This window comes from Adiantum capillus-veneris, chromosome 19, assembly GCF_014529385.1.
Source record: "Adiantum capillus-veneris isolate H3 chromosome 19, ASM1452938v2, whole genome shotgun sequence".
Taxonomy (NCBI): Eukaryota; Viridiplantae; Streptophyta; class Polypodiopsida; order Polypodiales; family Pteridaceae; genus Adiantum; species Adiantum capillus-veneris.
In genome coordinates this window covers 83,543,959-83,556,909 of record NC_140949.1, presented here as the reverse complement: position 1 = coordinate 83,556,909, position 12,951 = coordinate 83,543,959, and the positions used below count along the sequence as shown (strand labels likewise).

Sequence of the window (12,951 nt, the reverse complement as noted above, 5' to 3'; positions counted from 1 at the left end):
TGGGCTTATCGTACTGCGTATAAAGTTGTCATTAACTGCACACCATTCAAGATGGTGTATGGCCAAGAAGCGGTTATGCCATGGGAGTTTGTCGTTCCTAGTCTTCTAGTAGCTTCTCAAGAAGGTTGGGATGGTAAACCCTTAGTCGAGCGATTATATATCCTTGAAAGGCTAGATGAAGAGAGGCAATTAGCTGTGCAAAATGCACTTGTGGAGAAAGATAGGAGGAAGAAATGGTTTGACCGTCATCTAAAGAACAAAGATCTCAATGTTGGTGATAAAGTCCTTATGTATGGAGTGCGTAACGAAAAGAAAAAGTTGAAATATGCGGGAAAAGGACCATATAGAGTATGTGAGATCACCCCACAAGGAACCATTCGTGTGGAGACTCTTGATGGAGTTGAAACCATTGGATTCCTCAATGGGAGAAAATTTAAAAGATACTATGATCCTTTAAGCCAAGAGGAGTTGCGTGCCATCCATACAAAAAAGGCAGCCAAGGCACAAATATAATTGAAGAAGATACAAGCTCAAGTTGAGGCTAAGGAGCGACAACAACGTATAAGATGAAAACGAGAGGCTAACCTTGGAGTCACACATGCATTCCACGTTGAAATCGACGAGGATTGGTTGGACTCTGACACACCTCTACGATACCCTATTGAGCTAAACAGCACCTATGGAAAAGTGCTATATAGCGCCTTATTGGACAGAGGTGCTAAATATAATCTGCTATCATATGGGGTGTGGTGTCAATTAGGGAAGCCACCTCTATCTGAGAGTATTATCCAAGTCAAGGGTGTCAACAAGAAAAAAACTGCAGTTTTTGGAATCTGGCACACTTCTGTCAGTTATAACAATGGGGTTGTAGCTTAAGACTTTTTGATCATGCCTGTTGGAACTATGGAGGGTAATATAAACCTAGGACGCACGTGGATGATAGCCACCAAATGCACTATTGATTGGGGCATAGGGGTGGTCACAACACAGAAACCAACTCTTAGCCCTGCTACGCAAGCCATAGTCCTTGAGATATTGCCTCTTAAGGAAATAAAACCCAAAACATTGCATGTCCAAGAGGTTGAACCATATGTCCCCATAGCCCAAGTCTCTAGAGCTTCAACTGATGTAGTTGAAATAAAGCTTGAGACACACAAGACCCATCCCAATATAACAAAGAAAACATACAAGTGGGTCCCTAAAGCTTCTTTAGCAACCATAGCCAATGCTAAAAGAGAGGATCCTGGTAAGAGACGTCCCATTCGCCCCAAGAAATGTAAAGAAATGTTGCATTGGATTCCTAAAAAACTATTGGAAGCCCAAGGCTACTATGAAGGAAATGATCAAATCTGGGTGCCAAAAGGTAAATTGTGCTCTTACTTGTCACCGGGCCCATGTGAGCTCAATCCTGTGGCTCCAAAACAAATTGAAGATCGTGGAAAGGAAAAAATCACGAAATGCGACACACCCGCTCCATAGCTAGTTTGGGTACCAAAGAAAGAACGATTTGTTCCATCTAGCTCAGGAACAGGGAAATCAAATGAAGCTTCTTGCTCTTCATGTAGTTCCTATACGGAAATAGAAGCTTCGACACAACCTCCACCTACAATTGTACATATCCATACAAGCAAGAAAGAGTTTACACCTCCCGTTGTAAGTTCACCACCTACAACGATGTTGCAAATAAAATCATGGGAGAGTACCTTACCACCCTTGCAACTAGATGAAACGCATAGAGCGATCGAAAACTATTGATGAAAGCCTTCACCTATAACAACTTGGAACAACTGGTTTCAAAGGGTGACGACATCATTTCAAACGGTATGATCTACCCAAGGAAGGGGGGAGTGTTTGTTGACATCCATCATTCACTTGCTTCCCTCTCAACCTTTCTATTTGCGTGTACAGATATGGCTAGTACGCTAGAGTCATCCACTCCTGCCTTGGGTGAGAGGTACCCTCGTTACTTTTCACAAATGTTTCACATGGTCTTTCCGGTGCTTGCATATGAATGGGATTTGGTAGGTATGTTATCATGTGAGAGGAATTTTGAGGAGTTAGAGTGGCTGATACGTCTCTTGACCACGACTGATCCATACTTAGTAGAGAGCGTTTCTCCCATTGCACAAGCCTATCCTTTTGACCAAGATGACTATAGGCATCTAGTGACCTTCTCAGTAAACATGGGTACCTATGATGAAGAAGAAGATTTACATGACTACACGGATGGCACATATGGTCTCATGGATGATGACTTTGTTTATCTCGACGACGAGGATAGGGGTTTAGCCTTAGGGTTTTTCCCCAATCTCTACAATATCCTATTCCCTTGACTCTCTAGGGGGAGTGCAAATAATTAGGTTAGGGTTCCTTATGTTTTTTTTTTGTGTTCAATAAGTGTTGGTACCTTTTCCCACTGATGTGCCTCCTAGAGGTATTCTTTGTGTTTCTTAGTGTGTATAGGAACGTGTTGATGTTGTTAGGATTTGGACCTTCATGGGATCTTTCTCTCATTCACACTTCAAATCAAGCGCGACCATCGACACAAACAGGTGTTTCTTGTCCATTAGCATTGCCCCTTATCTTTTTGCATCCATGTTTATCTGCTTTGATTGTGATTGGTAGCATAATATCCAGCGCATTTGCTTAGTACCAAACATTAAATTCAATGAATTTTTTGTCATAATCACTTGTCTAGATTTAAAAATCAAGCAGTCCGACTAAGCTAGTTTGACCAAGTTAGGTGTTAGAGATCTTCTCTTAATACCATGGGGAATGCCTTCCTAATAATCAATGGTTACTTAGGTTCTTAATCCGATTTAGGCAGCATTGTGTGAAATGTACTAGGGCTTTCTATTGGGCTTGACCCGATTGACCTTTAGCTTAAGTATTATAAAGGGAGTTTACTTGTGTGATGAGCCTGGGGAGGTGTATCAGTGTTATATGACCCCCCAAAGTTACAAAATTAAAATTCTGAAAATGAACAAACAAAAAATCAAAGTGCCACAATGTAAAATCTTAAGCTAGAAGAGAAATCTCAGCTTGATTGGGTACTTCACTCACATGTATCGCCTATGGTACTAGAGCCCTAGAGGTTCCCAGTGTGGGCACTTTTCCTTGAAAAGCAAAAAACCCAAGGCATACAAAATAAGCACACACATCAAAATTGAATCACTGTGAAAAGACTTTGGGGGGTCAAAGAAAAGGTAATCATTCAGGCAATGATTTCATGAGAAATTCCTTTTATCGTAGCTTAACTACAAGGTCTTCTAGGTATAGCCTCTAGTCAGCCCTCGAACATGAAATACTTGGCTCTCGCGATTAAACAACTTAATTGACAAGAGAAAATTAAGAAGCTTACCCATGGTATTAATAGTCGATCTCTAGTGCCTTTCGACCGTTAAATTCGCGACCCCAAACTTGTTTAATTATTTACCTTTACATCTGTTTATGCATTTGATTATATTGCAATTTAATGTTTATTGCTGACAAATTGTTTAAAATTTTGTTACCAATCAATTTGTCTGTCTAAAACTGCATATGATTTTTAACCACTTATGAGAATGCAATTACTGTGCCAATGTTGTTTGATTTTGCAGTGAAGAAGACTAAGGACATTCATCTCAAATGATCTTCCACCTCGACGAACGAGCTTCAACTCAATAGCTTCCGAGGACGGAATCTACATCAGGAAGGGGGGCATGTTAACCCTCACGGCTCACGGACACCCTATCACCTACGACGGACGTTGTAACCTACGGCGGACATTGTATTATTTATTTGGTAGAGTCAGGTACCGGGCTTGTCGGTCCAATAGGAAAAGGGTAAGAGTGATCGGCGCACTCTAACTGGAACATTCAAGGGATTAGTTGGCTAAGCATGGGCGCCCAAGTGTGAATGGGGCGAGCTCATATAAAAGTCAACTAAACCTAAAATTCACTCATTCTCTCATGTGTGCAATTGAAGAGTGCTCTTGCTCCATCTCCATCTTCTTCTTCTTCATCTCCTTGTGTGTGTGTGTGTATGCGTGACACACAGAGAGAGAGAGAGAGAGTGGGAGTGTGTGTGATCGAGCATTGCGGTGGCGAGGCGGTTGAGCGCGGCGTAGCGGCTTCTCCCTCTTCTTCGCGGCGAGGAATCCTCCACGACAGGAAGCGTAGAGCGGTGAGTGTCACACCAACACCATCTTTGAGCTTACTAGTTTAGGCTTGTTGTGTGGCTTGGAGCCATTTGTGGCTCGCACACGGTGTATCGGCAAGTTCCTTGCATTGACATGTGCGACATACGCGCACACCCCCCAACATTTGTTGGGGGATGATGACTCTGTCATTAAAAAAAAATTCAACGAGGGATATGAAGAAATAGTTAGCTATGCAAGTGAAACTCACTTTAATCTTTGGCTTCAGTAGAATGATCCCAAATAGACATGATTTGCTCCAATGGCTGCAAGGCACACATATTATTGACCATGCAAGTGCAATTGACCATGCAATTTACCTAGCTAAGGGTTTTTCCTAAGTTGTATTCAAGGAATCTTCCACAACTGCTAAGGTCCTAAGTACGGGTCCTCTTATGTTCAACAAAGCTCAGGTTTTTGTAGTACCCTGGAACATTTTGTTTGATTTGCAGGAGTCTTTGCAAGAAATTCACCTTGTATGGGTGGAATTTCGTAGGCCTTCCAAGTTGGTTGTGGGATAACCTTAGGGGTATGACGGGTTCCCTAGGCACCCCATTGTTTGTCACAACTACGAGAGGCCTAGGTAGAAGTTCCAATAGAGTATGCATCGGATGGAACTTCTCCAAACCCACCCCCAAGCAAATGGTTATTGATGTCAAGGTAGGACTAAGAGTAATTCCACTATAGTTTGGGACTTACTTTGGGGCATGCTTTGAATGCAACAAGTTTGGCCACTTTGCTCAGAGAGTGTCCATTGAAGCCTAGAGCGTAAGAGGGAGAGAAGAAGGGAGATGGACAATCTACAGAAGGAGAAAAAATGGATTGTTCTAAGTAAGAAGACAATAAAACTGATAACTCATCCCAGCCCCTTATGCAAGCGGAGCCCACCACTACAAATCCATCTCAAGCCCCTCAAAATCAACTTAAGGAACAAACAAGTGAATTTGAGACAACAAAACCTCGTCTACTTACGATGGCCTCTAATGTTCCAATCACAATTCCAGAACAAAATTCAACACTTAAGAGCATCAAAAACTAAAAGTTATGGCAAGAGGGAGGAGAACAGACTTTGTTAACATAAGAAAGGGTAAGGAGAAAAGTCATCACCACTCACCTCTTGACAAAGGGGAATCTGCTATCCCCCTTCACAATGTTTTTGAGGTGCTATAAGACATGATACCCAGGATAGCCAAGAGTCACGTCAGCAGGAGAAGCGAGGGAGTTTGGGGGCCAGAGTGGAGCTGCGGTTGAAGAATTTGTCCCCCTTTCCTCACAAACCCTAATCTCCAAGTGATCTCTTCAAATGTGAAAGGTATAAAGACAAGGGAGAAATAAGAACAATTTTGGCAGATGATGAAGAGTAGAAGAGGGGTGTCCTGCTGGTATTTCCAAGAACACCACCTTGATGTCACCTCTCCAAGAAAGCAAACTCTTGGGGAAATCCTATTTTTCTATGGTAATGCTATTGATGGATCTAGTGGGAATCTGACACGAGTTCATAGAGACCTGCAACCAAAAATTGTATATCAGCACCTGTCCAGGAGGGTACTGGGTGCATCAAATAAGTTAAGCAATACTACGATCACGATAATCAATGTGTATGCACCCAATGATTCTAAAGGTAGAGGAATTATTTGGAATTACCTCTTTCAACAAAAAATTGAGGGGGAGTACTGCTTAGTGGGGGACTTTAACATGGTGTGCTCATGGCAAGACCAAAGCGGTCCTTTAAACATCCTCTCAGGGGGTGACCTTAGAAAACGGTCAACTTTGGAGGAGAAATGGGTGCTTGTTGATGCCTGGAAGATTGGTCCTTGGAGTGATGTTGTAGGGTTCACTAATCATTGTCTTCAGTCAACCCAATTGGCTTCCAAGCTAGACACGCTATACTTCTCGCACAATGCTGGCTGGGTTCCATCATCTCTTCATATGGAAGTTCTCGTACAAGAATGTTTATCGGATCACTTTTCCCTTCTTAGAGTGTTGGATTTTACGGCCAAAGGAAATTACCAACCTCAAGGAAGCAAGAAACTGCTAATCACTAGCCCTAACTTGTTTAAGGACCTCCATTTCAAGGTGCTAGTGTGCATCCAGAGAGCTCAATCAAGACATTGCAAAATAGAGATCCAACCCTTGGAAAAAAATTTCAAACTGCAATTAAGAGGGTTGGGCCAACCTTGAAAAAGAGCATAGCTCATGAAGTGTCAACCCTTACCGCATATTTTGAAGAGATCAATCAAAAGAAAGTGCATGGCAGCGCTTCAGAAGAGGAGCATGTGGAATGGTTGAGGATTAAATAGTCCCTCCTGACTTGGGAACATGAGGACATAAACACTCTTTGATTGTAGGCAAAGGAGAGCCATGTTAAGAATGAGGAAGCCAACACGAATGCGTTGCTCAAGTCTATCAAGGTGAAAAAAAAACAAGCCACTATCACCTCGTTGCTAGACAAATAAAGGTGAGATGATCGCCAACTGGACCAAATGGCTCAGATGATGCTTGGCCATCTCAATGAAATTATCAGGAAGGAGGACTCATCGTCACCCGCAAACTACGCTATTTGAAGTTATGTCAAGTTTGGTCGACAAAGGCAGAGCAGGCTACTTGGAGAGAGCGTTTACCTTAGAAGAATGTTGGTCCATGTTAAATAAGATGGGCAAGGAAAAAATTCCAGATTGCTGGGATGGGATTACCAATGAATTTTGTATAGCATTCTAGAAGGATTTGGGGCCATCCTTTTTAACCATGATCAACAAGGCATTCATTTTTGGTAAGCTAGAGCCAAGTGTGAAGAAAGGACTAATCAAGCCCATCCCTATGCAGACTGCATGTTCTCAGCTTAAAAACTGGAGACCTATCACCATGTTGACTGTGGTGTACAAGGTCTTGGCAAAAATGATAGCCGAAAGAATGTCTCTTATCTTGGTGGAAGCCATTTTCCCTCATCTTCATGGATTTATTAAGGGAAGATCAATCTATGACAACATTCTGGCAGCCATGGTTGGAATGGAGTTTGCAAGGTTCTCTGAGCAAGAATGTATATTGATTCAACTAGATATGGACAAGGCTTATGACATAATAACGTGGTCCTTTTGTGCAAGAAACATTGAGCCACTTGGGGTTTGGACCACAAATTTGCCAATCAGTGCTCACCCTTGGGTAAGGTAGCTCGTCCAAGCTTCTCTTCAACTCAAGATTGGTCAACTCATTTGATGTCAAGCGATCCATTCATCAAGGCTACCCCTTGGACCCTCTTTTTGTTTGTTGCATGCACCCATCCCCTAATAGCTTTGCTGGAGCAGCCAGTAGCAAGGGGTCAAATCCAAGGATTGAAAATCCAAAATGGCACTGCTAATTAAGATGTTTGCAATCGACTCATTACTATTTCTGCACGCTGAACAAAACAATGCCAGAAATGCATTGGAACTGGTTCAGATTTTTGCAATAGCATCTGGTTCCCAATGTAGTTTTGAGAAGTTGAGATTGATCTCCCTCTCTGAGGATGAAAAATTTGACTATATTGGGTGGATCGAAGAGATTGTTAAGAGGGGAAACATTTTCAAACACTTGGGAGTACCTATGGGGGAGGGGATGACCTTCAAACAAGCTTTCGATTGGTTTCAGGATAGGATCAAACAAAAGATGAAAAGAAGGGAATTCACCCTCCTTTTGTTTCATCGCGGGGAAAGACTCATCAACACCTTCCTGATACCGTATATCACCTTTGCCTCTTCATCCTCCAATTATCTCAGAGGAATCAGAAGGCATTCCTCAAGCCCATCAAGGAGTTACTATGGAGAAACATACTAGTTAGAAGTAGGCCATGGTAATGGGGTAAGTGGGAGGCCATAGCCAAGCCAAAGAGTTAGGGAGGTTTGGGCATTCTTGACCCTTCCATTCACAGTGAGGCCCTTTGTGCGAAATTGTATCGGACTTTGGCCGAATTTGACGAGAGCTGTCACTTATGGATAGGGAAATGGTGACGAATTAAAATCTGAAATCTAAAAGGGGCAAGTGGTTAAATCTTAATATGAAAAACAGACTTTTGCCACCCTAAAGAGTGTAGTTAGAGCTCGAAGGATTCACTTAAAAAATTTATTGGCAAATGTTGTAAAGCCGTGTCCACTCTCATCTGGGATGAAGAGACCAGATACTAGAAAAACATTGCTCTGCACTAATCTCCTTGGGGCCCCATTTTATAAGGTTTTGTTCTTGATCGCCATTGGATCGAGATTGCAAGACGATCAACAACAAAGGGACCCTGGCCTCTTTGTGCAATCATTCGGGAAGGAGGATGACAGTCTCTAAAACAATTGAAAGAGGCCAATAGCTTGTCCCTCCAAGAAGGTCCTTGTTGAAATACTCATGAACCTCCTTTCCCACATCTTCTTCCCACCTTGCTCCACAACAATCAAGTGGAAGTGGCATGGGGGAAAGTCATTTCTTTCTCCTTTGACAAAGAACGTATATGAGAAGCTGGCTTGCTCTGAGCAATGGGTTGGGCATCTCAACAAAAAGTTGGTCCAAAAAGTGGAGCAAGATCAATGGAGCCATGTATTGGAGAATATATGGCATACTGAACGTAAAGATGAGCACAAAGTTTTCTACTGGAAGATTTTTTTGGTTTTTTGCTGATCGGGGATAAGGCCAAAGTGAGGGGTCTTGGCAATGGAATCTGCCAACAAATTGAGACCATATCCCACCTTGTATGGGTATGTTCTACGATCAAGTGCTTCAGTGGAAGAGTGTGCAGAGATGGGTGTATTTCAAGCTTGGCACCCCTTTCTTTAGACGAGACCGAACACTTGGCTCCAGACGCTTGGACAATGATGATTTGAGGATAGAAATTTGTATAGTTGGATCTGTTGTCCTGAAAGCCATATGGGTTTCTAGGAATGAAAAACTTTTCTAGAAAAAGAATGGAGTGCTACATGCTGAGTTAGTGCAGGAAACTTGCGGATGGCTTCTGCCACAAGCAGGAGAAAGTGGCTTGTCGAGAAGAAGAAGATAGTTCCTTGATGGAAATATAGCGCAACAAGGGACATTTTGTAACATGAATTTGGGGGCTTTGCGCCCATTGAATGGATTTCTTTGTATATAATGGATGCCCATGTGCAAAGGATATGCCAGGTTTTGTATGTATCTTGTTGAATTAATTTCAATCCAACTCAAATGAGCATTTAAAAAGAAAAGACCAAACCCACTTTCAATGAAAGTTATGTTCCTCTTTGGCCATCACAATCATATTGCTAATTATTTTTCTTGCAAATATTTAAACACCATGGTTGCTAAAGTCAATAGTATGAGATAGAGATCCTTGTAAAAGAAGAGTTCTTTTGGAGAATACTGCTTTATGTAAATGATTGCGTTTTTCTTTTGCTTCTCACCCTCATGCAAATAGATGAAGTGAAACTTTGTTACTTTAGATATCTCAAGGAATTGTTTTAGAGAAGATAATGAAAAACACTTTGGAGGATCTGCGATAAAACTTCTCCCATTTTTACGACTATTAGCGCATAGGAGTTCTTACCACTTTGATTCTATGTTTTCATGCAAAAGCATCTTAATTCAAGACAAAAATGCCCTAGATGCGTGGATGCAAGAATTCCATACACGAAGAAGACATTTCGCTTGAAAGTGGAGGACTTGAGTAATAACAATCTCTAGAGCACTAGGAGATGTTCCATTTTATTGGTGCTCCTCCATATAGCCTTGTCTTGGCCGCCCATCCACAACTCAACATAGGGATTTCATCCCATTCGTTTCCCATTGAGGACCTTTGCATTGGCTTCCGGTTGTCATGTATCCTTTTTCTCTCGCACTCATAAGCCAACACCATCCTAGCGCTACATTTTGCAATGCTTCCCTCTTTCTATGTAAAAATGCCTGATGATGTTGCTATTGTGTAAGCATTTGTATTTTTAGGTTTTAAAAGGTAGGTCTTGCACTCACATGTGATTTTCATGACCAGATTTAGTTGTTTTTTGGCAATTCCCTTGCCTCATTGCTAAACTCAGGGACAAACTAGGCAAGACCACTCTCTTGTGTATATGGATTTTCTTTTGAGGTTAAAAGAGGGCAGCCTTGCACTTAGGGTAAATGGCCTAATAGGTTCCGCTTTACAGATTTACCATACCCCAGTTTTAGCACCAACGGCTGTGGGCTTAATGGTTAAGGCATCTGACATGTGTTCACGCCATTTTCAGGATTTAAGTTTAAATCTGGTGCGTAACGAAACTTAAACTGGCACTTGGTTGTTCTAATTCGCTTTACATGCCTTTTTTGCCTCGAGATCAACGAACGCCTTTCGTGTTTTCTCTATGCAACACCACGACAATTGTTTTTTATTTTCCAACTTCAGCCCATTGTCCGACATTTGTAGCACTCATCAGAACTATATTTGCTGCTTGCATGTTCAAGATTGTCCAGCACCAGCTTAAAGGTTTTAAAACTGGGGGTTTTACCCTAGAGGCATCCATCGTCTACTAGGCAACATGACTTTGAACTTCGATGAACCTTTCAAGTTTCACGCGACATTTGTGTGTGGTGCTGGTCTCTTTTCATTTTAGGGGACTTGAAAAAATTGAAGCCCTTCCAGGAGGGCGTCTCGCTCGCCCCCCCAGTGCCATCACCTCGAGCATAATTCTGCAAGTTTTCTCTCGGCTCTCCATAGCTCGCTTTCATAGCTCGTGAATGCAGTATTGTGAGAGAGAGAAAATAAGCGGAGAGAGGAGTTTCATAGGTTTCCTCTAGCCGACCGCCGCCACGCTCGAGGGAAGGCTTTTCTCTTCCACAGTGTTTCTGCAAAGGCAGGTAGCTGTTCTTGCAGCTCCGGCTATGGTGCTCATAGCAGCTGACATTTTCCGCTTGACTCCCAAGTAAGTGCGTGCGTGCGTGCGTGCGTGCGTGCGTGTGTGTGTGAGAGAGAGAGAGAGAGAGAGAGAGAGAGAGAGAGAGAGAGAGAGAAACGACGACAGGTAGCTGATGTGTGACCTCTCTACGCATCACTTCGGTGCAATGTTTAGAGCTTTTTGTGATCGTGGAGGGGGAAGTCTATCACATGCTGTGCGAGGTGTATGTATCTTCCGTAGCTTCAGGTCATTGAGCTCATGCCCTCAAAGTGGGTGGGCCAACATCCAGCCCCATGGTTTTTCAAGGTCAGCAAGGTTTAAGGGTCGAGCTGCTGCTGCACACCTAGAATCGTCATACAGACAAAGAAATTTTATTCCTAGAAAGGCATTGTATTGGTATCATGAAGCTCGTTTCCGCCATTCAGCCTCTTTTGCTGAAGAAGAAGATGATGAATCTGGTGTTGAGAGTTCTGATGAAGAGGATCAAGGAATGAAAGTAAGCTCTTCATTTCTCTTTTTATTTTCAGTGTTTGGTATTATGAACACATAGTTTCAGTTTTAGTCTTCAAATTTTTTATTCAGAAAATGGTTTATTTATATTTTCCTTTACTGCCTTGGCTTAGTTGCAAAGTCACGTATCATGTTTTGTGTGGAAGTATAATGTCATGAACATGAAGCTGAATGGCAATACTTTATTTTTATTTTTCTAATGGGATATTTTTGACTGCAATACAAGCTTTGCACCATTTCAACTTGATCAAGATGCTACTTTTAATCAATTTTCGGTTGCATTCCTTATTCTAGTAGGTCTACTAGTGTCCAAAGTGAGTTGTTTCCAAATTTGGTTTTGGGATGTGCTTGCAGATTTGAGATCTGTGTGAATGCACACCTTTAAATTTGTATCTGCATTGTACTGCCTATCAAGTTTCAAAGCAATGGCCGCCTCCTAGAATTCTATATACTTCAGTTGTTCTTTTTGTGTTTCTTGTATTGGACGAGAGTGTTGGAATTAGGGTTGCAGAGAAACACACACAGCTTGGAGAAGACGAAGGAAGCTCAAGGCACACAATAGAGAGTGTGTTACTTAGTGTGCAATGGAAAGATAGATAGCCCTAGAGTGATGGGCGTATATACAATGCACGGGGGAAAAAACCTCCTAAAGAGGGAAAAAATGCCCCGGCGGTCCTAGTGTGTTCACACACATCACTACCACATGTATATGGTAACAAATCCCCCCTGGAGTGATGCGGTGAACGAGAGCTGGCACATGAGTAAAGGGAAGTGCCATGCCCTGAGGACAGGATCAGTCCACAAAGGGGAGTAAGCCCAAAGCTTTGCGGAAAGCTTCAAGCTTCTCACGAGACAATGCCTTTGTGAAAAGATCTGCAAGGTTGTCCTGTGTTGGCATATAAGCCAAGCTGATCTCTCCTGCTGAGAGCCTCTCCCTGACATAGTGGTAATGCACCTCAATGTGCTTTGTGCGAGCATGAAAAACTGGGTTCCTCGGTGAACGAGAGCTGGCACATGAGTAAAGGGAAGTGCCATGCCCTGAGGACAGGATCAGTCCACAAAGGGGAGTAAGCCCAAAGCTTTGCGGAAAGCTTCAAGCTTCTCACGAGACAATGCCTTTGTGAAAAGATCTGCAAGGTTGTCCTGTGTTGGCACATAAGCCAAGCTGATCTCTCCTGCTGAGAGCCTCTCTCTGACATAGTGGTAATGCACCTCAATGTGCTTTGTGCGAGCATGAAAAACTGGGTTCCTCGCAACTGCCAATGCGCTCTGACTGTCAGTGTAGATAGTGTTGGCAGTGTCCTGTCCAACACCCAAGTTAGCCATAAGGCGTCTGAGCCATACACACTCAACCGTAGCTGTGAAGACTGCCTTGTACTCAGCCTCACAACTCGAAGTGGCCACAGTAGGTTG

General features: G+C 42.6%; 1 protein-coding gene across 2 annotated transcripts in view; it reads left to right on the top strand.

Annotated features, from left to right (window-relative positions):
• The first annotated feature begins 10,716 nt into the window (after window positions 1-10,716).
• The window catches only part of LOC147434345 (DExH-box ATP-dependent RNA helicase DExH3-like), a 61,552-nt gene continuing 59,317 nt past the window's right edge, over window positions 10,717-12,951 (top strand). Inside the window, exons 1-2 of one of the 2 annotated variants that reach the window (XM_086490855.1) lie at window positions 10,717-11,055; window positions 11,203-11,524. In XM_086490855.1, coding sequence (XP_086346981.1) covers window positions 11,015-11,055; window positions 11,203-11,524 — 363 coding nt within the window. In that variant the 5' untranslated portion in view covers window positions 10,717-11,014. Of the gene's footprint in view, window positions 11,056-11,154; window positions 11,525-12,951 lie in introns of both variants that reach the window. The other variant, XM_086490854.1, reaches the window with a different exon arrangement.